We start from the raw sequence: 27567 nt of genomic DNA on the forward strand, positions 1-27567 counted from the left end.
CAGCGCTTCATTTGTCAGTGAGTGTCACCTTTATGGTATAAGGACACGTGTTGTGTGTGATGTTCCAGCAAAAAGGCATCCTTTTTAATATCAAACACTACCCCCGTAGACTTGCAAGGTGTTAGAAGTCTGCAGTTTCACCTGTCACAGAGACCAGCTGTGGTCATTTTGAAGACATGAAGATCACATCTTGTTTGTAGCTGTTGGAAGCAGGCTACAAATGAAGCAGTATACCTTGATGAAAGTGTTGGAAACATACTTCACATCCTGGTGAACAACAGGATGTTGAGGATCGTGCTGCAGGACCTGTTTAAAAGCTTTCAATGGACATTTTATTAGTTGTATTTTCCTATTTGGTCAGCATGGTAGTACACTGTAACTGACATAAAGTACACTAAGGTTGACCACAGCTGCTGTTCTCTACAAACTACTATAATTAAATCCTACAGGAATAAGTGTTTAGTATTAAGATTTTAAACTAAATATTGTTTTACGCTGTCAGGACTTCTGTGCCTTTGTTAGTTTCCTCCAGGTGCTAAGTTTCCTCCTCCTTGTCAAAAGACATGCAGGCTATATGTGAAATGGCAGCTCTAAATGAGTGAATTGTTGCCTGTGTATATATGTGTTCATCCTCTGATAAAATGGGGACTGGTCTGGGGTGTAGCTCACTCTCACCCAATGTATAATGGTAGCGGATACAGGAATATTTTATTAAATAGTATGTCAGTGACAGTAATAGAAAACCATTTGACTCATGGACATGTAAACCCAGTCTTTTGCTGTACTGTTTTTGTCTGGTGTGTAACACTGTGTCTATAATGTAATATATTATGCATTATGTCCGTAAATAGTCATGCATTGTGTCTAGTAAGTGACAGAGCACTCACTTATTTTAAACATTCATAGAGTATAGAGTTAACCTAAAGATCCAAAGACAAATCTGACGATCTTCTACAAGGTCAGGAAGTCACTAATGTTGTGTTTTTACCCAAACTTTGTGCTAATAGCACCTCATTGCAATTCACATTGCTTTAAAGAACACAGTAGCATGAATTGCAATTTGGCACTTAGTTATGTTTTATCCATGTTTACATGATTAAGTGTGTGCTTGATGATTGAGGTGCTTATTCTCTTATTGCCAACAATGGCGCACAATACATTTTTCAGTGCAGCAAAATGGGTTGTGCCTCCTGCCCAGTATATTGAACTAAATCTCAAACTGTGATGAAGAATTAACTGTCATTGCCAGATGGACGCCATGTCTATGCAATAATGCCAGGCTGACTGCTGGGCTCATACTTGTATAAATGTCAACATTTGATCCAGCAATTGGAAATTTATTTTGTAGTTGAGCATCTGAAACTGACAGGCGAATCGCCTACAACCTATAGATAAATGTACCTTCTTACCCCATACTTGATATGATATCTGTGATCATGGGCAAAAAATACTAATTGCTTACTGAATATAGTTAAGATTTACCAACCACATGAATAACCATTTGCATGACAGACATGAAATTAGGTTGTTGCAGCAATACATAAATTAAATCTAATTGTTTTTTATATTCTGGGATAAGCGAGAGTCAACATCTCTAAATATTAAAAACTCTAAAAAAAAAAGTCCCCAATAAAGTGTTTTTTATCCAACAACACTGTTTCATTACTATTTAATTCCAGAGACAGGACAGCACAAAAAACAACAAATTATTTCATAATAAAGCACAAGCAAGTCCGGGTGAAAATTGGGTATGCTGTATTATTCGGTGAACAAATGGACGTGCTACACTATGTTGTGAAGTATCCGACCACAGTCATGTAAATCTTCATTTGTCCCTCACGTCAAAATAGCTTGTGGCATGCATTCTCATGGGTATTATTATTTACACACTTCTGGGGCATAGATTTCCTTTGACGGATAAACAGAGTGGTAATTTCACGTTATTATGAGCTGAATTAGCCCTTTGTAAATCATGATGAGACTGTCGTTGTCACACAGTCTATCACAGCCAAAAAAAGTAAACAAAACCATGTTTTTAACATTCACTTGAGGTTCCTCATCAGTCTGAGTTATAGTTATAATTAGGACTTTATAGCTTTGGCAGAGGCATCTGTGCATAAATTGACCAGTACACCAGTGCACAATAATTATTAATGCCCTAGTGTGCAAGAGGGCAAATTATTATGTAGTCTACTTGTGACTTGTGGTAGGCATCGCTTGTTGCAGAAAAAGACTGATGCCTTGCTGCTTTTGTCAAAATTATATAATTACAGTCAACAGCTGTTAATGTGTTTACAGCTGCTTGCATGCTCTGTAATGTATGAATGCAAGAGTGTGGTGGATTGTTGAGGGATTTTCCCTGCCTCAGTGCACGCTGAGATAAAGGAACACAAACCTGTGACCCCAAATGGGAGGTATAGAAAAGAAATAGAAGGATAGATAGTCTTTGCCACAAGACTGCAAACACAAATACCATATAGATATTGCGCCTAGTACTGTTGCATCTTTTCCCTTGGCTGCTTTGTTGATAAAGTGATTTGCTGTAGGTTTTGCTAATGAGTGCATATATAATAAATCCACCTTTACTATGCTTATCCTACTGAATACCTAGTTTTTTTCCTCTGGTTATTCCACATGCTTCGCATCATGTGTGCCAGACTGTCTTGGAGTCTGTAAGCATGTGTTCTTTTTTAAGGAGCACTCTACCAATTTTACACATGGACTGCAGATTATTTGTCATGAGGGGTTCCACTCAGCCTGTGAAAACTGTTCAGTACAGTATAAGGTCATCCTTTTTTTCTGGAGAGAGCTTTCCAAAGTTTGAAAAAAGTAACAAAAAGTAAGTGAAAATGTGTCTGTCTGTTAGAGACTGGGGGTAAAGGCTTTGAAGGACGTGGGCATTTAGGAGGCAGGGCAAGTCTAATGAAAGGCGCTACCCGGTTGTAGGAAATATAAGATCAAGTGTTGGTGGCTGATTGTAGAATGAGCAAAACATTAGCCAAAAAAGAATATATAGATTATAGCAAATAAAATTGTTGTAGATTAGTATTTCAACCTGAAAAACAAGGGGAGCTATGAAAAGTGCCTGGTGCGTAAACATTTAAGATAAGTTTAAAGAAAGTTATTTTAACATCCTATTAATGTCATATATAGTTTTATTATATGTAAAATTGGGTACACTGGGGAATTGGCAACATATTTCTGATCTCCTCTCTGATTGGTTTCTCTGTCACCTATGATTTCTCACTCTTCCTTTGTGAAACATGTTTTAAATATAATAGATATAATATAACCTCTACACGGTTGCTGTGGGCCAAGTCGTATAATCTCCAGAAGGCAATTAATTATGACTTTGATTAATGTTGGCTCCATTTTATTTACAATGCCCGGAGAAAGAAGACCTTGCATATTCATCTAAGGAATTCGGCGCAGCTCATTATCATGGATTATGTATTGATAGAAAGGGGAATTAGATCAGCTTTGCCCTGCAAACAGAAGATGAGATTGGAATGTATTCTGCCTTCTTAAATGATTGCCAGGGCTGGAAAACATTATCCTTTATATAGGATGATATGCAATGTGAAAAGCCATTGCAGATTAATATAAAAGCACAAGAAATGTATGGTGGAAAGCCATAGTCAAGTTTGTTGATTTTACAGAGGAATTTATTATCTTAAGAAAAAGGCACATTAATGCCTTACATTCCTGTCGTCTAGAAATATAAATCGTTGGCCTCTGATGGCTTCTCTCGTCCCTGCTTTGGCTTGGTCAGGGAGATGTAATCACTACATCTTCAGGGCCTGTGGGGAGGAGGGAAGGGAAGGTGGCCTTGGATTGCAATACCTAGAGACCAGAAGGAGGCACCGGTTTATCCGCTCAGCCGCAGGTCTCAGGGGACTGGACAGCTGACGACAGTTATTCAGGGAGCCGGGGAAAACAGCCTACCTTCAGGAATGGCTTAAGAAAACCCAGCAAAATGGCATTTCTCCAATTGTGTGCAGTTCAAGCAAACAATTTCTGTTTGAGTACAGAGTTAAATACAGAGTCAGACCTTTGCTGTGTTATGGGGCCAAACGGCATCTTGTGTGGTGACAGTTAAAGTGGAAAGACTAAGATAGTCACATTCTTAGTTTGGGCATCAGACATACAAGGACGTCTAAATGTCAAGGCTGTCTTGGGACATACAGATCTGCTGTTTGCTGTGCATTTGAGATAAAGTGTGACAGCCATATTTTGCTTTCTGTAAATATCTTTTCTAGTGTAATTTTATAAAAACTGTTGGTTCTAATGTCTGTCAGCATGCGGCTCTCTCCCTGCATTGATGCTACACGCTTGCAAACACTCTTAGAACTTAAATCCTTCATGAATCCTTCAGGAAAGGATTTCATGGACTTTTGGCTCATCTCAGTAGTGCTGCCATGAGGAGCTTTGTGAATCTGGTGGACGTGGAGACCAGTGAATCCTCTGATTGAATTGTCACTCCCAGTGGAAAAGACAATGAAAGGGGTCAGCAGCTGACTTCAAAAACATGGTCACAGAAGCTGTGTTTCATGGCCGTAAGCTTGGCTCGACCCAGTCAACACCGATGTTGATCTCAGTGTCCTCGAGGCACAGCAGAGGAGAACCGTTAAAAGACAGCTCTCTCTGGGGTTCTTCCACCCATTCCCCTTCACCGACAGGGGAGGGCATATCTCCCCATGCCTTCCTCTAAATTCGTCAGATTCTCTATACTGAGCTCATCAGTATCCTACAGAGAGCTTGAAAGCAAGCCGCATGTTGATCCAACACAGGGTTTATCCCATGGTTATGCTACAGAGTATATTTCAATTCACTTCTTGTGCATCTCATGCAACGCGAATAATAATCATCTAGGTGACGTCTTTATGGAGTATGTCTACTTGAGAGTGATTGCATGGGTAGATATATACAACTGATGAAGGCATTTACCTTTTAAATGTTCTCTTCATATATAACATTTATGTTTTTCTTCTGTATGTGTTACAATACATCTGCTTAAACTGTTTTGTCTTGACACTTGTGCTATATGTCTCGTGTCTTTACAGCTACATCTTATTCAAAATGTGCAATAGCAATCAACAAGCTAAAGAGTCATATAACAAGGCTAAGAATGAAGTGGATATGTGACTTTAATACTACTATTTCGCCATGTTTGCTGAATGTGTACATAGTTAGTTGTTTGATGTTTGTCATAACAGTTTTATAAGGTAACAATATGCCAAAGCTTGTTCTGCTCCCCTATTAAAAACGGTGTATGAATTATTGTTTGTGTGTGAAAGTTACCTATGGTATAGATTTTAGGTTATATTGTCCAGTGCCATTTATTTGTCTGGAGCTTGTAACAGAGAGTCTTTTAGTTACCTAATATTTACCATACCTTTATTTGACATAACAATGATCTTTCCCCAACCATAACCTATTGTGGTTGTCATGCACATTATTGTAGAAAGCATGAATTTCAAGTATCAATGTTCTTTTCTGGTGATAAGGTTGGTATATACAACTTTAAGTTTGTTTGTTTGTATGCTGTTTTGGCTCTGCATGTAGGTACAGTGAGATCTTTTGACAATCACAGCTAGATCCCTCTAAGCATACTCGACCAATAAACTTAATCCAGATTCTGAAGTGCATTTTGTAGATTTTTAACTCACTTTGCCATTTAAACATTTGGAAGTAGCTGACAAAGCCCCTCTGGAAACCATGCTTAGAAGTGCAGAGAATATTTGATCTGTCTGTCTGTGATGAAGCTGCAATAACTATAGTCAGTGTATTTCAGGCTGCCTATCAACATCCTGCAGGATATTTTATCTGGCAAGTCCCATATTGAAATAAATGTGTCTGGTTCCCATGAGAATTGGCGCCAGTAGGATGGAGGTTTAGGGGGTAATGTAGTGTAGCACCTTGTTATTAAGCTGAAGGACAGGGCCTTTTGCTTTACGTAACGTTTGTATTCCTTCCTCTCCATCTCTCCCCCCTGCTGTCATATAACTCTTCTGTTGAATTGTCAAAAAACATGCCGTTGGTACAGATGCAGCATGTTTACATTCAAACATCACTTCGGCATACTGTGAGAATTATTCACTGAAAGTGTTTGAACGTGAGGCCATTAAATTTGCAGCATTCTGCTTTCACATGGCTGTCTTCTGTTAAGATGATCTACCCAAGTTATTAGAAAGCTCACATGTTATGTTATCATCACACTCTCCCTACAAAATGCAATGTGAATGTAAGTGTTAGTGCCGCAGTGTTAATTGGATGTCATGTTTGCTTCCTCAGCCCTGCATCTGTCGCCTGCCTCTGATTTGAGATCAAATGCACCACTTTGTCCTTTGCTATCATTGTGTTTAACCTGCCACACATGTATCTTGTTTGCAGGCAATGATTTTTTGCAGCAGGAGGAGTAAGCCTTTGATATAAGACTTTTAATTTACTGTTTTTCACCCTCTCCCCCCTTTACATTTGGAACAGAAATGATATACACTTCCTCTAGCTTGTGCCATCTGTTTTACCAGTAGTTTCAGTAGGCGGGGAAGAGATACAACAAATATTTTGTGTGTGTGTGTGTGTGTGTGGGCTTGGAAACATTAATTCCCATCAAGGCAATATATACTTCATATACTTCATGCTTGTATAAAAGAAAAGTCATCCTCTTTGCCCTTAACAGTCCTCTGCTTGCTGCCTTGTCTCTGTTTCTGCAGTTTAACACATTTCCTTATGCTTACATTTGTCTAAGGTGGAACCATTAGTGTGAGAATGAATTCTGTATCCTTAATCTTGCACCCGCACCATGTCTCATCCATGTCAGAAGTGATGCACTGGGAGGAACACATTACTGCTTTGTCTTTTGTGCCTTCTTGTAGTATTAGAAAGGACAGAGTCCCAGCTTGTCTCCTGAAGAAACAAAGATAAAAAAACATTCTAAAACTTGACATGTTTGCTGTCATGGACCCCGTGTGAAATTTAAGTACTGAAGTCTGCATTATCTCCCTGCTGTTCCAGCAGAGAACAAAGCGTCTCATTGGTATGAGCTTTTACTGAGAGCAAATACAGTGACACATACTTACTATGACAACCAATGGAAATAATAGTAACATCACTATGATCAGTGCTGTTCATCTCACAGTTATACAGTAGCAAGGACTTGACTCTTAATAAGCACGAGTCAGTGACATTGGCTTTTATTTATTTATGAATCATAAATAATGGCCAGTGTAATAGATAGTGAAAGGAATGAGCTAATGCTTCTCTTATAGCCACTCTATAAACATGGTCATAGTCCAGTGATTATTTCAAGGGAGCTGGGATAGTGCCAGAGGATATTTAGAGAAAAATACATGTCCTCCCACTCGCTGTGTATTATACTCTAACCATGGTGCTCATTAAAGATGCCTTCCAACCCCCCACCCAACCCCCCCAATAAAGACTTATTTACTCGCTTATGATCAATTGATTTACACTGTACACAGGCATGCCGATTTGGGCCCTGAAACTCATTACATAGTGTGAAATATAAATAAAGGCAAAGGTCAAGGCTTTTCACTAAAACTATCATGATTTAATGGAGGAACCCAAGGCCAAGATATAGAAGAGCTCTACCGTTTTATTTGAAAGACATATGGTTAGTTTACAGTGTCATCCGCTTACACATTTCAGATCACATTTTGAAGTGCTCTTTCTCCTGCCTGAACTAACCAAGATAGCTTGCAGATTTCCATCAAAATTAATTTGTAATTATTACAGTAAATACTCTTTTAGTGACTGGCTTGGAAATATAGTGGGGCATTTAGCAGCTAAAGAGCCAGAGATTTCCCTCAGGAGATCAAAACAGAGCTAAAAGGAGAGTGATTATTGAATTACATTCATCAAGTGGCCAGAAACAGGACTGCAAATGAAATGAAATGTTGCTCCATGTTGACTGGATATGTAAATCTACAACTATATGCTAGCATGTTTGCCATAACATTTTATAAGATGATTATACTCAATATAGTATTTAAAACATGATCTGCTACCCCCTGTTGCTTTTACGGTTTGAATATTGATCTTATTAAAAGAAACCATTATTGCTGGTAATGATAGTAAGACAAAGCCGCACCTTAAATCATCACAACAAACCTTTTGGATTGATAGTCCTATGGTAAAATCAAGTTGCTGTCTATATGCTACAATATGTGCCTGTTTAAACATTTTTCATACAGAACATGCGTAAGAGCCATCCGCTTAGTGTGTGGATTGTGAACTTGCAATGCATGTAGTCATGAATTCACCATGACAACATGGTGGAAGAATGCCAGCATTAAATACTACACTGTATAATGTACTCCTAATGAGATCATTCTTCTCAGTGAATATTGGTTTTAGCCTCTCTGACTACAATATACTGTATGTATTATTCATTTGAAGCTGGCCCCAGAACAATTAGATTTGAACATTTGCATAATGGTTGGTCACAAAAGTATCTCTATTGACTAATTATGTCGCTGTTTTCCAAATAATGATAAATTGGTCTTTTTGCTGTTTTTTTGTGTGGTGGTCCTGAAGTGCAACATTACTACATAGTTCCAAGGCTACTTATTCCTCTCTGCTGACTGATGTATTGATTCTTTATTATACAGTAGAGCCCAGATGTTGCAGATGCCAACACCCTGTTCATTCCACTGAATGATGGTGACATCTTTCCTCTCTTTGTAATAGATTTGATTGAACACTCTGCATAGTTTACAGCAAACAGTAAGCTACGGCTCAAAGGAAATAAGCTTTCTGAGGGGCTCTGCATATTACATCTATGATGTGGCTCTCATTTACCACACAGTGCATATCACATGTAGCAAATAATAGTAATTTGCATTTCTGAGGTGGTCGAGGTTGAGTGAAAGCATGAATCATACAGCAGCAAATCAATGTTAATGCAGGAGAGTATGGCTAAAATGTAAGGTTTGACAGACATTAGACATCAGACATTAATGGTAACATGCTATGCAATGACATTGTTATATATAATTAGTATTCTGCTTTTAGTAGAACTGTTTTGTGAGAATATATTTTTGATGGTTGACACAAAAACATACATAAAGGCAATCATAAACATGACTAGACCTTAATCATTCATGCGACATGTTGGCATTTCATGTCAATATTATTGGCTTTACTGTTTGCTACCTGTTGTTGAGCAACATGCAGTTTAGAGTTTAACAAATAAAAAGATTCCTGATGTGAGAATCTGATGAGACATGCTGACTAGAATCAGCGTGTAAGACATGCAATTTGCTGTGGGAGCAGTATGTGGAATGAATTTCCTATCACAAAACTGTAAATAATATTTGTGTGAACCAGCAGGTAATAGTTTTGCTTCAGGAGAAGATGCACTTTCTTAACAAAATAATGTTGTTGGCATCAGTTCTTTTCTTTGGTTTTGTTAAAAAGCAAACACTGTTGGGCATTAACACAAACTTCCCTGCCAAAACATCAAAGGCTACTGACTAACACATGCAGTAATGTAGTTACTTTGTAGTGATGGAAAAACTGAAACATGAAATTCACTCGTCATGTTACAACTGCTGATCTATACATGTCATGATTTTGGGGTCACTTGTAGGATTTTCGTCACTTCCTTGACTCAGTGGAGAGACTGGTCAGGGACCTGTTAGTTTAGGAGCTTAAGATGGGGGATGATGACTGGGCTCTGCTAAAAGAAAAGGAATGAACAGTAACTACAAAGTTGTTTTAGTTACATGTTGTGTCTTTTGATCTGGCTTGCTAGCCTTTGGTAGAGTGCCCTCAGGAATAACCAGGGTTTGTTCAGATTTGGATGGTGTGTAAACCCTGTGGAAAGTAATTTTTACGTCGTCTTTTTATGTGTTTCGTGAAACAATGCGCAACTTCCATTCTAAGTCAAATCATACCGAAGTTGTTACACATTTGTAAAAAAATAAATAAATAAATAAAATAAAAAATATGGCACTTTAGTATTGATAGAACACACATGTGAGTTGTTTATCACAACAAAACATAGTTTCTCTCTGGAACATTATCTTTTAAAATTACATTTTTTTGAAAAGTGTTTAATGGTCCCGGCTCTCCCCTGCTCTGTGCTGTCACAGGGACTAAGCTAACTGTTGATCAGTAGTCAATACTGCCAAACTGTGGGCTGACTGCTTAACCCACACCCTTCTCCATGCTTGTTAAATACATGTGATCCTTTTGGTGTGTGAGGGTGTTCACATTTAACATGAACTTGTGGTCAACAGTGTATAGAACAAGTAGCCAATGCAGAATAATACAGAAACACAATGATCCTTAATGTACAGTCAAGGCAACATTGGAATGTTCTGGATAGGTCAGTTTGGCCAGCCAGCTTTATTTCCTACTAGCTTTACACATACAAGGAATTTGCTTTGGTGTTTTAGTTACAATTTAGTTACAATAAACATAGCAGGTTCAGCATGTGTTTCATATGCTAAAGACCAGACTGAAAGTGCTAAGCTGCCGAAATAAGCAAGACATGAAGATGGCTGCAGTACAGGCCTGGCAGAGCATCACCAAATGCTGGCCATGCATATCCACAAACATGCAAAGGCATACACATTTCTCCACAAGGGAGCTGTTCATTTCATACTGTGCCGTTGGCTGCTTCTCAGCAGCTCCATGTGATTAGCCAGGAGTCAAATGATGGCCCATTGTCTTGTTGATGCTGACAAAGGAGGCAAGACCTATACATAGTCATTGGTGGTGATGGTGCAGTGAATAAGACACATGCCTTTGATGTGAGAGACCTGGGTTCAATTCCCTCTGTGCCACATCCACCAATGTTTCCCTGAGCAACCCCTCGTTGCTCCAGAGGCGAGCGACCTCTGACATATATAGCAATTGAAATTCGCTTTGGATAAAAGCGTCAGCTAAATGAATTAATGTAATGTAAATGTCATTCACCTATGGCATCCATATCTTTCTCTAAGTGTATTGGAAATCACAACATTTAAGCCTGTGGTTATACGGTAAGTTTGTTCACTTGGAAGAATCTCAGTCCTTGGGGATTCTGAGTTGTGGAAAAATATAGCCTCCGTGTCTGGGGTCAGAAAATACAGCAAAATAAGCTCTTCTGGCTGAGTACATAATTTCAACGGCCAAGGATGTAAAGGTCACGGAGGAAAATAATTATTTTTAAGAGCCCTTTGTGTTAAGACCACTGTGCCTTTTTAAGAGAAGCACATGCTGGGGAGTGCTGCACTTTACAATTGATGAAATGTGACTGCGATGTTACAAAACTCCACTCTTGTTTACCCCATTGAACTTTATCTGCTCGCATTTTAGCAGTTCACTTTGTTGCCATGGAACTGTTGGAAGTCTCAGCCACATACTTTGGATGATGCATTTTCTTCATGACAAGTAGCAAGATAAGTAGTGCACTGCCAAACATCAAGAATTTGTCCAAGGATTTTTGCCTTTTGTGTATGAAAACAGAGCTGGGTACAAACAATCCATGTACTCAAATCAAGCTAAGATGTTGGGAAAATGGCTCCCCAGCAGTACTGCTGAATGACAGCCATGAATATATCATCCCTTTTTATCAGTCGTTCAAGTTAAGCCACAGCATCACACAGCCCAGACATCTTACAACCCAAACATCCTCAAGCTTTAAGTATGGCAACAGTAATGACTTCACCGCAGGCCGACACCATGTAAAGGTGAAGAGTTCTTGATGCTCCAACTTGCATAAACACACAGAAATACACATGCAAAGAGGCACACAAGCGGAATAGCTGAAATATTAATGCTTTTTACACTGTATACACCAGCGACACAGATTATGAGCCCAGAGATGTTATCCACACGGTACCACTTCTTGCATCTCCTCTGTCATGAGATAACACTACTATAGCTACTAGTTACTAGTTAACAATGTTTGTCTTACATATGCTGTATAAATTACAGTTTATGCTTGTGTAACTATAACCAAAGCACACAAATTCTATAAATCATTTATTCATTGTGTAACTGCCAGAAAAAAAATATAAAATTACTGTCACACTGACTGTTGTACAGGGGGGTTGAATTAAATTCTCTTCTACGTACCCAGGTGAATTTGATGTGGTGTATAAGGCAATATGTCAAAAGATTAGTCATTGCTGGCCTACAGGCAAATTAGCTACTCTGAATCACAGTGCAGCGAGTGAAAGTTATTGCTGTCTGCTGTTTATGACATTTTGACTTAGGTTCAGATTCACCAAAATGATTTTGCACTGTCATCGTGCTCATGATAAGATTAGTGATTTATGTAATAATAATAATGAAGTTAGGCTTGAAGAATGGAGTGCATACAGTAAGTAATATCAGTGTCTGTTGCTGTTATAAAGCCATTATGGGTAGTTGACTATCCATAATTGCCTGACCTGAGTTGTTGCCTCAGTAGGATGCTGCTTTGATCACCAACTTTAACCATAAATTAAGAAAATGAAATCATTATTATATGATGGATCCCTGTACATAGAAGTTCAAGGAGCTTCCCCTGCTGATAGGTTCTCTGTTTTTTTCTTTTAGGAATTCATTATTCTACACAAATTGGCTGTGGCTCAGATTAACATGATTATCATAATGAACATAGCTGCTGAAATCCCCCCTAGAAGCCTATCATTTTACATTAAATAGAGGTATTAGTTTGGCCCAGCAGATTCCTTCTCACTCACTCCTCAACTTAGGCAAATAGCAGCATGATTTTTCATTAACACGACCTAAAATCTAAAATCTTCAAGCCACCCATGCAGTCTACAATATTCATTAAACCCACAATGCAAAGGTGTTGATAGTGACATTTGAAAAGTGCTTCAGCAGTCACCCTTGGAGCTGACCTGCTGTACCGCAAAAGTCATGTCTTATGTTTTAGGTATGAAGCTCATATTCAGTACAGTTACAACACAAATACGGGGTTTCTTGCAGCAATGCCAATAATATACATTCAGTATTTAGACTCTATGGGACTAGATAGGGATTTTTTATTTAAATTTATAGTTGCGTTATTGCAAAATAGACAATAATAAATATTGATGTTCAACTTTAATGTTTCCCGCTTTACCTGAGTAAGCATATCACACTATAATTTATTTTAAGCTTACCAGGGGAACATCTGCCTTCCATTCAAAGTGTTATGATTAAACTGGTATTTAAGTGTGCTTAGCCATTTCATTTCTAGACATTATTAATTTATCAAACCATTACTGGGACTATGCAGTTTTCATCTAAAATAATTGCAGATTTATACATCAAGAATTGCCTAATACAACAGGGACCTACTACACTTGATCTGTTTTCAACATGTTTTTCTTTTTTATCTAACTGTGCTGTCTTTTTCTCTATCTTTCTGTCTGTTGTAAGTCAGTCGGATGTCTGTCTATCGTGAACGAGCCATTCAAACTTTGATGTAATAACAAACACAGCTCTAGCTTGCACCAGTGTGTGTGTGTGTGTGTGTGTGTGTGTGTGTGTGTGTGTGTGTGTGTGTGTGTGAGGGAAAGTGGACAGAGGCGCAGAGCAAAGTAATTTTGCTGATTTTAAAACATCCGATTTCAGGCAAAATCACGCAGTCAGTGCATGTGGGAATATTTAGGAAGCCTGAAACATTTACAATAAAATGGATGTGCCCTCAGCTCAGTTTAAGCCTACAAGAGCAAACCTGCATTTGTTTGCCTCTGATCGTGCGTTTCCATTAACTTTGTACACATTTGTGCTTACCCTGCCTCTCGCCCGTTGCCAGCTGGGATTGGCTTCAGGCCCCCCCCGCAACCCTGTCTACAGGATAAGCAGTTGACGATAGATGGTTGGACATTAGTGTGTCTCTAAATTTTAACAATGGCAGTTAGCCTGCTATAGTATATTATCTTAAAACCTCTACACACACATGGTACACCTAAACAGGTATTTTCACTTATTGTGGCTGATTAGACCTCCTTGCGGGACGGTGTGAGCATATACAAGCTTTGCTTGATTGACACAACTTGTTATTTTTTGTGCATTTCTCAGTTTATATATACATAACAATTATTGACTTGAAACATGCATAAACATACTTTATTTTTCAAGGTTGTCATTGCATTTCAGTGCAACACATACTGTAGTAATAATATTGTGTGTATTTGCTAGTGAAGATGCTCATCTCACAGCTCAACATCCCTAATGGTCTCTACGGAGCTGTAATTAACTTTTTGTTTATTTGTAAATTTTTTCTCAGCTAAAACTGAAGCACAAGAGATTCCAGCTTTGGTCAAACTGTGTGGTTTGTGGATTGCTTAAGACGATGTTATGTGAACTAATCAGGCACATACAGTATGCAGGAGGGTTTAAGCACCATTCAGCACCTTGGAATGGGAAGCGAAGGAGAGACAAGCTCAGTATAGCCGTCAGAGGATGTGTTACATGGTGTAGTGTGCTATCCCGTATACTACTTTAAGCGATCATCCAACATAGTACAGTAGTTTGGGAATTGACAGAGGATTTCTGAGCACCTCAGCCATTGAGACGCCATCTGTGTACCCCTGCATGACAGATCAGAGCCACTGAATATTCATGCACCATCCCTCCCCTTATCACATTAGATTAGAACCCATGTGGCGCGAAGGCAAGAGGAGAGGCTGACGACACTGTTACTATGTCAGAGACCCTTACAGCTGTGTGTTAAATAGCACATTTGCCAAATGGGCATGTGCTTTGGTGATGCACTGAGGTGAATGTTCTGTGACAGTGTGTCCCTTTTCTTTAGTGATTGAAAATTTCCTGTGTGTTTTGAAATGTTATGACAGTTAAACACTAGGTTCTAGCGCTTATTTGGGTTTGATTTCAAATGTATGATGAGGTGTATGAAATGTTTCAATTTCTAAAAGGTTTTTTTCTTTTCAGTTTTATAACATGAATGCAGAGAAAATTCAAATGTGTAAATACAGTATTTTTAATTTTTAAGGTGGATTCCTCAATGTAAATTTCTTTCCTGATTGAATAATAATCATTTAGAAAGTTAAGCCTTTAGAATATGTATTTCTAAGATATATTGTATGTGTGTATGATGTGATTACAAATACATTTTGTACATGAAGCCTTAAAAGAGCACAAGTATCAAAAAGTCCCCCACTGAAATGAGCTGGATGAGAAATATAGAGTGATGCACACATTTTTTCAGCCCAGCAGATGAGGCTGCCAGTTTGCTCATGTATGAAATATGAACTCTCAGAGACAAGGTCACTTACCTAAATATGGCATTAAAATAGTGTGAATCACTGGGGCTTGAAGAGATAGCCAAGAAATATTCATTAAATAAGAAGATCTCCTGCTACCCTTTTTAAGCAATAAAGATGCTTGGGAGGAGAAACTAATATGATTCATTATTGTGTCAATATAGGCACATACCTACTTGTCCACATATCCCTTAGACATATCACTTCTGTAAATCATCAGGAGATGGCAGCCCTCTTTGTAATAGCCACATTAATTGCGGCATCTCTACTTTACAAAGTAGAAATAGATGCCGCGAATAAGTAACCGCCCAGTCAAGATGCCCAAGCGTGCTTGGATGTGAGTTCCTAGGGGTGGGAGAACTCTGGGGATTGTTACAGATCCCTTGACATGGGTAATAAATCTTCCCATTAAGTGGCTGCAATGACACATTGGTAATTGATATCAATATAGTTAAGGTGGAGATGTGACACATTTACAGTGCTGGTGCACTGGTCAGCTGTGTTTTATGTGCTCTTGTGGCTGCCACATGAATGAGGGTCACCTATGTGCCTCATGAATCCTTAAACAGCTGCTCTCCGCTGTTTGCCTGGCTGGCAAGGAGAGTTAAGCAGTTTGTTATGGGACTTTACCAGTGCGGCCGCAAAACAGAGTGGCGAACATCTGTTGTTTGTAAAGAACAATGCTGTGTATAAATATATTTGCATATGCATAGGTTCTTCCTCCTCCTATAAAAGAGGTCTTGAAGTATCAGCACTTTGAGAAAGCACTCAAAAAATACTGTAAAAGTGAATATACCTGCAAGAAATAGAAATGATTATGGCAATGAAATATGCATATGTATTTCACATAGGGTCTCACACTGTATATGCTACTACATATACTGTAAAATTTACACACAATTTTCACAATAAATGCAGTAAAGTCAGATCAGTGTGCGGTAGTTTGTTTTTTGACTGGACATATATTTGTTTTTGAGTGTTTTGTTGTTTCTCTTCTTTAGGTGCACAGGAGGTGGTGATCAGATGCCCCCTCAATCACATACAGTGTATCGGGACAAAAAAATGTATTCATTTCAACAAACTCTGCAATGGGGCTAGAGACTGTGAAGACGGCTACGATGAGGGAGTTCACTGTCGAGGTAAGAGTTCATTTGGCATTTATATCCTGATTATTTTCGCCTTGGGTTTAGAATACATAAATTTATAAGTATTCTCATTATGTTAATTTAGCAGATCCTGCTCATCTTATTTAGATTATTAAGATTGTGAAATGCATTTTACATATGAAATCTGTATTACATTTATAAAATATATAGCTGTGGAAAATGATTTACTTTTATTGCAAGTTAATTTGGTTTGCATAAGAAATTCATTATTCCAAACTTTTGTCAAGTAAATTTAAGCTAGTGTGCTTTTCATTGATTAAAGGAGTTTAAGGATCATTTTCACATTGACTTAGATAAGCACAGTCTAATCTATCCTTTATAAAACTTTTAAAAAAATTAAAAATTCAAATCTTAATGCGTGATGGTTGATAATATGCTTATTCATGAAATGGTGGCTTGAGCTGGTACTTTTGCAGTTAAAGTGGTTGCCAAGGTTACTTCTCATCATCCTTCCTGTCAGAAGAGACACAGTGGGACAGTAGCACCAGGTGTGGTGTTGTACACAAGTTTTTGTTGTTGATCGCATTCTTACCAGCAACTATACCAAGCTGCTATGGACACCTGGGTTCTGTGGTAATGCAGCGTCTGGCTCATGATTGCTGCAGTCTTGGCACAACAGTGGCCCCTGTCTGGCAGAAAGCACGACCTTTTTTTGACCTGTAAGACAGTTAAAGTCATGCTGAGCTTTGTCTCTGTGTGAGTGCTAGGTGCAAAGATATGCCTCTGATTCACAGCTGTGAAGACTCAAAAAGTCTGTTTGTTGGCATTGAGTAGAAAACTCTTGCTCTGCTCCTTACACTTGTATTGAGGAATTTACTTGGTAGATTGCCTGGAACCAGAAAATGGAATTCAATCAATATTGATCGAAAGCGCAAGACATTGGAAAATATTCACCATGTCTGTTTAAGTTTATAGATCACCTAAAAACGGATACAACTAGGATAAATGGACTGTCTGTACAACCTTTCTTAGGGTTGCATGGAGGCCTGCTGTCCAGAGAAACTGTAATGTAACAGCAACGGCATGAATTTAACACCCTGGTCTGACTACTTTCTAAATCTGCCGAATTGCTCTTGCGCTACAAAACAATCATCTGGGTTAATAAGTCTGCAAACCTGGTTCAAACACTGTGTAATACTTGTGTCATGTGAGGTTTATTGAAAATGCAAAACGGTACCTGGGAGAAATCCTCAGCCCCAATACAACACGCAGGAAGGCTCATATATCTCCCATTCCTTGTGCCATACTGCAAAAGTACATGAACAACGGCAGAAAAATGGCAGTTAATCCACTGATGATGGAAGGACAAAGTAATACAAATCTGTATAATCAGCTGTAGGGTTGGGGATCGATCCAGTTCCAAAAGGACCGGGTTCCAAAATTTCTCAAAACCCGAAAATTATTAAGGTTCAAGCTTATCGATAATGCTATCGAGACTTGCGGGTCCTATGATGTAACGTTAAGTCTCGAGCGTCAAATCTAATTTAATTTGAAACACAATGGATAAGAAAATCATCAGGGTGCAGTCTCTGCCTGCTCTCTGTGGGCTCCAACACACACACACACACACAGCGGCAGCAGAGCGACAGGCTGCACCGTCGCTGTGCAATACGGTGAGGGTTAAGCTAAGTTAGCTCCAAACTTCTGTAACGTTAGTTGACAGCTACGCTCGTTACTGTAAGTACGTGCGATAAAACCTTCGCAAGAAAAGATACAATACTTTATCAATCTGTAAGGTGACTTTAAACATGTAGAAATGGTTAATTAAATCATCTCTGTCCTCAGTATCTTATCCTGTTTTATACAAGCACAACTAACGCTAGCTTGGCATTAGCCAAATGTTAAAAACAAGCTAAATAGAAGCTGTCTGTCTGGAGCACAGACTGGTCTGTAGTCTTAAAAACTCATCTGCTGGCTGAGATAAACCAGCCGCTCCTCCTTCTACCTGGTAACGTTACCTGCAGCCAGCGAGAGAGGAGGACGGACTGATACAGACGGATGTTGTTCTTTCTAAAAGTCACTCACTACTTGTGATGTCAGATAAAGTTATTGAGTTACTTTGCTTTTGTAAACATTAATGTTGCTGCTCTAGAAACAACATTTAGCTGTATTTAAAATATTAAATTAACAACCAGGCAGTTAATATGCCCGCTTCAATATATGTTTATTTATCACAAGTGATATGTCATCTCAATATATTTTCGGTCAATACGTTATCGCACATTGAATATTTTCCTCATACCCTGCAGGCGTACCTCATGCCCGTTAGGTCTGGTCTTACCAAATAACCATCACAAATAATACTAAAGTATCAATAGTGGTATCAATAAAGAATCGGATCATTAAGCAGTCTCAGTAAGGGTATCAATATCAATGAAAATGAACGATCCCCATCCCTAATTACAATTATGGGAAGCATTAATGAGTCATTGCCTCCCTGACTTCCTGGATCATCCTCCAAAAGTAAATCAGTGCAACATGCAATTCGAAAGTAAAGTAATACTTAATACCAAATAAGAAGGCTCTCATTACACAGAACTTCGCCCTTTTTTTCTTACTTTACAATCCAACCTTGTATTGAAGGAAAGAGAAAAAGATAAGAGAAAATAAAATATATAACTGTTTGTCTCTTTTAAAATATAACATCTTAAATAATGATAATTCTATCTATCTATCTATCTATCTATCTATCTATGAATGAATGATTTTATTATATATTACTTTTGTAAAGCTTTCTATAAATATATGGAAATTTACCTTACATTCTCATAAGTAAAGTTAAAGCTTAAAGTAGTTAGATCATGGTTTCATGATTATCTTAATATTCCTATTTTCTCTCAAACTTAAAATTAGTTAAATAATAGAGCAACACTTATTACCAAAAAATACAGAAGCATGCTCTCTTTTGCATCAGCTTAATTTGGATGTACCGCTTTGGATTTTACATTTTTTGTGTCAGGGTTAGAATGTCAGGTATTTTAAAGCCCACGACTACCAAACAGGAGATCTACTGCATATTTCGTTCAGTATGTGTTTCTGTCACAGTAAGGAAAAATGTTCTGTTTCACTGCAGTATTCACTATGTACAGTGTAAAATGGGAAATTAATTGTTGTTGACACTTAAAAGTAAAATCTTGTTGTTGTTTTTTTTAACTATTTATGGCTGCCAGAAGTCCAAGACATTTCTGCTCTTTTCACTTGCCATTGTTGCATGGTTATTCAACCTTGCAATGGCCTTGTATAGACAGTTTACCTTTCTTGTCACTGATTTACCTATAATATGTTGGTCTTGTACATTGCCTGCTCTTTTTGATTACTGCTGTGGGTTCCACATTGCCTTAACCTTGTGAACTGCAAACATCCACTTTTCTTGTCTATCTGATGTCATTTCACACAACCCTTGTCAATGAAGAACATTCAACATCTCTGTGTTTTACAATCCTGTGATCTAAGAATGTGTGATCTGAATCCTAACAATCCACCTCTGACTGCAGTCAGCTGCTTTGACTTCCTTGCCTAAAGCAGTAGAAAGATTCTTTCTTAGGGAATAAATTAGTCTTCTAGAAAATATTAAGTTGTTTTCTATGTGCACATTTTTGGATTTAACACATTACAGTCTCTCTGGGTTTGTGTGGTGCCAACCTTCTGCTTAAGTTCACTGAGGGGCACATACAGTACAGTATGCTTAGTTCCACATGGACAGACCAAACTCATCGGGAAGCAGGAGAAATTGAGGTCACCAAAGAGAAGTTTTAGGAAACCAGCTGGGTCTCTTACAAAACTTTTTCCCCCTCCCTTTCCTGCCCACCTCTTATGAATATACATGCTGAACATCCCGAGAGGCCTTGATATGAAGGTGCCCAGATGGAAAACCACCAAACTCTTTTCGTTCACCTTCAGGAAACTTGCTCATTCTAAATCGCATGCTCATGGCTGTGCCGTGGGATCTCTGAAGTCTCTACTGCTTGCATTGAGAAGACAAATGTCAGACTTAAATAAACACAATTCAGCTTCAGTCTTCATATGTTATCTTTAGGACAGTCCCAGAAAGTGAAGAGAAACAAATTCCTTCAATTGAACATAGCAAATAAAAGGAACAGCTGCTTAAAAACTAAATTTGGAGATCTTGTCGACCCGTATGTCTTGGTATTAGGTCTCTCCTACAGTAGAATTAGAAATAAATGTTTAGTTTTGATGCCAGTCATGTCTGTTTAAACAGTTTATTCAGTGTTTTCACTCTTGTACCAACATGTGTTCCATATTAAAGTTGTGACTCAACCAATAATCATTTTTTTGTTGGAGGAACACAAAATGTTGACAAAATATTTGATATTAGGCAGTACTAAGCTCCTAGGTTTGCATTCTGCTTCTTTGAAACAGAGATGGAATCTTAGTGGAGACTGTATCATGATGGCACATTTACAGCAGTGTCATCAAAGACCACTGATAGATTGACGCCAACCGCTGTCACATTGCTGTCTCAAAGTGAATGTCAGCAATGCATGCCTTGACTATATATAGTGCAGGAAATTGCATAACTGATAAAAACACTTCACTTACTTCTCATTTCCACAGCAGTTGGGTTATAGTCGTGGTTGTTGTATGGGAATTGCCTTCAAATTTAAACAGGTTAAGGCATTTTATTAAATTTAGATCCCCGTTCCGTCAGTTTTACTGCTTAAAACATCTGAGCTCCATTTATTAAATTTCATTCTCCTAATGCTTTGTCTGACTTTGACTTCCCCTAGTAAGAAATATTATGATTGTGGTGGTGGATAGACAACAATTTTAAAGGGTACTGTCAAATTTTTCTACAAACAAAACATTGTGCCATCAGAATAAGCCACATAGGCCACATATGTACCATAAATATGCTAAATGAACATTAAGTATTCTACATATTGGCTTTAAATACTTGTATGCTGACACAATAGCACATCATAACTGGCACTTTTCAGTGCATATTGTGTCACTGCAAAGAGTGAATACAGCCCTTTTTGCGTGAGTGCCCAGAAATATAAGCAATAAGTTTTATAAGTCAGATACCCTGGGCTCAGTTTCCACAGCAGTGTGAATATTGGCATAAGCAGAACTATGAGATTGTTTACATGACCTCTCAATACAGTGCTGTGCCCTTTCATATGGCATTCCCAGTGTACATGATGCAAAGGTAGGAAAACATGGAATTAAATAAAAGTTGCATGTAAATTGAAACACTTTTCAATGAATAATTACATGTAGATTTACATTAAAAATACATTATCATTACTTATGATTTATAGAAATAAATACCCTCTAAAACACTGGTGAAGAAACACACTGAGCTGCAGCACACACAGTGACAAAACACCCACACCCCCACCTTCCCTATTGAATGTTAAATACCCTCCAGGCAGTCATTGGACATAAAGTTGTTACTGTGATGTAGAGACAGTGAACAGTTAAAACTTTAGATATGAAAGATAAATTTTTTTTTACAAATGAATAACTTACTACTCTGAACCTCTTGCTCCATTATAGGCTGTGAAGCTGGTTTGGGAACATATACAGCTGAACCAAAGCCGTGGTTATGGCGCTTCAGGACCCGCCCTAATCTGTTCTGATTGGCTAGTTGTCCAAGAAGCCATGTGCAACTCCCAACAAAGATCAAATTGAAGTGAGATGCTTCACTCGGTAGCTAAAGTGTGCAGTATGACAAAAATATGGTGTTTGAAAATTAAACCGTGTAAACCTATTCTGGTACAACCCTAAATAAAATTATGAACCTGAAAATTAGCACAATATGACCACTTTAATGGAAAAAGCAGATCTTATGTGGTCTGTTTTTTGTTTTTTTTTTCATTGTCAGTACTAGACTAGAATGAAGATAAGGTCAAATACTACCATGCACTGTACTATCAAGTATTGAGCTGCTTAGTTTTCATAGCACTAAGCCTTACTCAACAAGTATTTAAGTTGTTGATTTTGTATGGAAGTTAATACTGCTGGGTTGTCCCTTGTATCATCTCTTTATCTATTAACTATCTTTATCTATTAATTATCTCTTAGTTCTTAATAATTCTTAGCGAATGATTCATTCAAATAACAGAATTTGGTGAGCAGTTGTACATGTAAAAGGTGACTGCTAAAATGAGAACGACATACAGCTCACAATGGCTTTCACCCTTTTACTCACAACACATTAAGTACTCTGGTTTAATCCCCGACTAAGCTCGACCCAAATCATTACATTCATCATTAATAACCTAATTTAGTAATAGCTCATGATTACTTGACATTTACTGCATAATCAGTCATTATTTGTTGACGGTGAAGTATGGAGCATAAAAAATCCTACTCACACAGGAACCAGGTCAATTGGAATATCAACAGCACACAATAGATATAATTCCTGCTTTGTTAACCTCCCAGCCTTAAAAGAGTGAGGCCTGTGAAGCTAGTTCAGACAGCTCGAGTTGCACTGCAAAAATTACAGTGGGACTGTGACCTGACTCTCACACTGTATACACATATCCAGAGCCCTACTCTAATATAGTGTTCTGTTTAAGCTGTCACGCACGTGCTCACTCTCTCATTGCGAATGAAAGAACTGCTTCACTACTCACAATACAACCATAGGTGCCACAGTTATTGCTCACACTCACTATTCTATTTCATCCCCCTGTAGGCTCTGATTCCCCCAGTGGGGAAGTTTTTTTGCTCCCTGATCTCTCCTCTCCCTTTGTGCTAAGCTTTCAAGTGTGCTCCTTTTGAGGATCAATGTTCTGTATCAACTATCTAATATCTAGTCTGTCTAAATTAGTTTCATGTGAGCTGTCTGAATGAACTATGTGCTTCTATGATTGTTAAAATTTTGTGGATTTGAACCCAATCAGTCCAACTGTTTCGGGATCGTGCTGCTCTCTTCAAAACAGACGGGATTCTTCCCAACAGGCGGGGTAGCCAAATTCTGTTGGCTAATATTCAGCATGCGGTCCAGTTCTCTCCACATGCATGACTATTTACGCAGCACACACCCATTCCAAAACCCCCCTCTTCCTCTCCTCTCTCATCTCAGGCAACCGTATCCTGCGCTAACGTGCCCATTTTTCCTGCCCTGGCATTAACACTCTCACCACCTACGAAGGTAACCCCATACCTCACCCCCCCTCATTCTGCCTCCCGCTATTTTAACGACTCCACTGGGGTGTTACCCAGCATTTGAAGAAATACCCCATTTTCCCACGGGCATGTATTATCCTCCTCTTTTAATGACATGCCTTCAGACTCTGGATTTAATCTTGCTGTCTGAATTAACTACCATAAACCAATAAAAAGTTACTCTGCCCTCCCACTGGCAGAAAAGTGAATGCAGGTAACTTAATCCTCTCCCTTCTGCTCTCCAAAGCATTCCTGTAAAAATCAGCCTTTTAAATATGAGGTATTTAAACAACAAATCCTTTTTTTATATAATTGGTTGCCTTAAATGAAGCAACCCCACCAGCCTTTTCTCATGCTTAGAAACCTGGTCAGTTTTTTCTATAAATTCCTGTGGGGAATTTCCATATTATATTATATTAAATAGATGATTATATCATATTTGGTGTTGACAAATATCAGCCTTCTTTATTCCTCTCAGTTTTTCACCCTTCTAAACCTAATGCCATTTTTATTTTCTGAATTCTCAGACCTGATCTCTCTGCTTCTATTGACCCTTACCCTAACCCTTATTGGTGATTTTAATATCCATATATTTTGGCCTAGTGATGCATTAGTGGGGAAATTTCTAAACCTCCTATAGTCCTTTGAATTTTGTACATGAAGCTTTAAATAAGTAATACAATGCTACAGTTAATGATGCATGAGCAACTTACTCTTCCACCATCATCTCTCAGAATGCCCATAACTCAAAAGTATTATTCAAAACACTTGCCCAGATGTTTTACTGAATAAATTGAAAAAATCATATCGTAGCAGCTGGCCCCACAGCCTATGAGTCTTTAACCCGCAGATCATGTGATGTTGTATCCTTCAGTTCTTTTACATCAATATCTCTTTCTGCTCTCAATTATATGGTTAAAGGAGACCTATTATACTGCTCTTCCAGTCCTATATTGTAGTTCTGTGATCCCTATATGGTATCTTTGTATGATTCAAAGTTCAAAAAAATAATTTTCTATCTCATTTTAGCCTCGGCCTGAAACAAGCTGTTGATGCTCCTGTCTCTTTAAGGCCCCCCCTCTCAAAGCCCAGTGTCTTCTAATTGGCCAAGACCTGAGGCGCGCTGTTGTTGCTGCTGAGCGATAAGTCCTTATAGACAAGTCATGCCACTCGGCAGCCATCTTTGCAACGCCTCCAGGCAGCAATTTCGGACTCACAAGACAAGACTCCTATCTGAATGAATGGGGAAAGGGCCAGAACTGCACTTATACTGGTCACAGGGACATAAAAACTACATGAATAGAATGAGCAGTAAAATCAAAAAAAAGTTGTTATACTTCTACTACGCATGCGTCACTACTACCACGCATGCGCAATAGAAGTTAAACAGACCCTTAAGTCAGTGGATCCACACGATTGGCTGAAATACGTTTCCTGGTTTGGCTGTTTATAGCAGACGATTGGCGTTCTAGCGGGAGGGGCGAGATAACCGCCATTTTTGCCGTTACAGGCTTTCCCCATAGAGTTATATTGAAGATGTGATTGAGTGGCGTGTCTCTATAAAACATCTCTGGCGGTACAGACAGACTGAGCGGAGTAAATGACCATATATGGAAAACCTGCTCAGTGTAACTCCGTGTGTTGTCAAATGGAGCCGTTGGTAGAAAAAGCTTTTGGAAACAGTGTTCAGAACAGGAAGAAATCTGAGGTTTTGGGTCACAGGGATTTCTTTTAAATACTTCCACCTCATTCTTTGAAGCTTTGGCCATGTTTAACATGAACATCTGACATTGTAACATTGTAGATAAGTCATAAAATATGGAAAAGCATAGGTTTCCTTTAACTATATGAAGTCATCAGGTTGCCCCTTGGAAGTGGTCTGTACCAGACTACTGAAGGAGACTTCCTACTCTCGGCCCTTTCATTTTGACTGTTTTAAATAGCTCCCCTGACCTCTGTCCCGACTTGTTTTAAAACTGCTTAGGTGGAACCTCTAAAAACCATTTAGATCCCTCCATCTTGAACAACTACAGACATCTTTCAAAATTATTTTTTATCTAAAGCCCTGGAAAAAGCTGCATACAAGCAATTAGTGGCCCATTTGTCAGACAATAGTTTATGTGAAATATTCCATGGTTTGATTGGAGTAAAAGTTGAGTAAAAGTTAGGCTAAATTTGAAAGAGTGCAATTTCCAAATCAGAAGACCTGCAATTTGCATAATTAACAGTGTATTAACAAGCTGTAGCAAGTGATTATTTGAGCTCAAGCCAGTGACTGTTAATTTCACCCACTATTATGACAGTACTTAGTCTACAGTCTAAGTAAATTGACACAGCTGTAGCTAATTATCGTTAATTTTGTAGTAAGTACGAGAAACAACAAAAGGAAACGGGCTGTTGTCTGGTTATCTGTATTTACCTACACTTGCCAAAGATGTCGATGTTGATGATTTTGTGGAAGAAGAAACTGTTCAGAGCTCGTAAGGGCTGGCAGTTTGTGAAGCTAACATCAGTGTTGGCTCAAGCATCTACAGTGCAGAGCTGCCGCTTCACTAGGTGTTGTCAGTCCAATATCAAAATATTGTCAGACATGATTTGCCAGCAGTTTGTTATGCCTGGACAACTATGCAATGAATAGGTCACTTTTAAATGTCATGAATAAATATGATTAATTCCAAATACCACTATTATATCTAAATAAATGTGGGCTAGGGTGACCAGATGAGAATAGGTGAAATTGGGGTCAGAGGAGGTGGAGGTGGGCGTGGCCTCCAGTACATTTTATTCAATGTCACTAAACAGTAAAACTAACATCAAAACTCAACTCTAAAATTACTTGTTTTTGTTCATAAATTAACTGTCTGTCATGAAAAACAGAATGACTGCGTTGTATAATTTATTAAATTTAATTATTTCATTAGTGTGGTGCCCATCACATCTGTCTGCGCAGAGCGTGACAGAGTGTCCACGATATCCTGCAGTTCCTGCTGGAGGGCATATCTTTGGGCAACACCAAATGAATGTTTCACAACGATCAATAGGCTTTTTAATGTTTTTTTAGGCTATAACTAATCAAAACTCAGGTTCAGTCTAATTTTCTGGACAAACAGAAGAGGACAACTGCTCGTAATTCGAGACTGTCCAGAATGTTTTGGGCTGCTGGTCACCCTAATGAAAGCTAAAATGCTCAATGTTTCTTGAACACCAGGTAGATTTGCTTAGCTGTTGACTTTTCTGACTGAAAAAAATTAGCAATTATAGATTATATACATTATAATCTATCATAAACCTTGACTGCAACTATTTAAATCACATTCTCTTCACTACTAAATAGCCCTGAAAAAAGGTGCAAATATTCCCTTTATATTTGGGGGGAAAAGAACTGGTATAAAAACACACTTTTCCCCTCAGAATTGATATGAACACAGATTCAACTATTTATTTTTGTCACCAACACAGATGGGATTGCGGTTATCCCCAATTTAGATTCTGAGATATGTTGTTTAAATACAGTCTAAGTGGTCTTCCTCAAAATCCAAGTCCCAGTCTTCTGACTGACAAGTTTGAAAGAAAGAGAGAACCTCGCAAATTAGCAATTATAGATTATATACATTATAATCTATCATAAACCTTGACTGCAACTATTTAAATCACATTCTCTTCACTACTAAATAGCCCTGAAAAAAGGTGCAAATATTCCCTTTATATTTGGGGGGAAAAGAACTGGTATAAAAACACACTTTTCCCCTCAGAATTGATATGAACACAGATTCAACTATTTATTTTTGTCACCAACACAGATGGGATTGCGGTTATCCCCAATTTAGATTCTGAGATATGTTGTTTAAATACAGTCTAAGTGGTCTTCCTCAAAATCCAAGTCCCAGTCTTCTGACTGACAAGTTTGAAAGAAAGAGAGAACCTCGCAAATTAGCAATTATAGATTATATACATTATAATCTATCATAAACCTTGACTGCAACTATTTAAATCACATTCTCTTCACTACTAAATAGCCCTGAAAA

At 38.3% G+C, this 27567-nt stretch overlaps 1 protein-coding gene across 1 annotated transcript in view; it reads left to right on the top strand.

Annotated features, from left to right (window-relative positions):
• Positions 1-27567, top strand: part of lrp1bb (low density lipoprotein receptor-related protein 1Bb) — a 288718-nt gene that overhangs the window by 77677 nt on the left and 183474 nt on the right. Inside the window, exon 3 of the mRNA XM_046053790.1 lies at positions 16238-16375. Within this exon, the coding sequence (XP_045909746.1) occupies positions 16238-16375 (138 nt within the window). The remainder of the gene's footprint in view (positions 1-16237; positions 16376-27567) is intronic.

Source organism: Micropterus dolomieu, linkage group LG07, assembly GCF_021292245.1.
Source record: "Micropterus dolomieu isolate WLL.071019.BEF.003 ecotype Adirondacks linkage group LG07, ASM2129224v1, whole genome shotgun sequence".
Taxonomy (NCBI): domain Eukaryota; kingdom Metazoa; phylum Chordata; class Actinopteri; order Centrarchiformes; family Centrarchidae; genus Micropterus; species Micropterus dolomieu.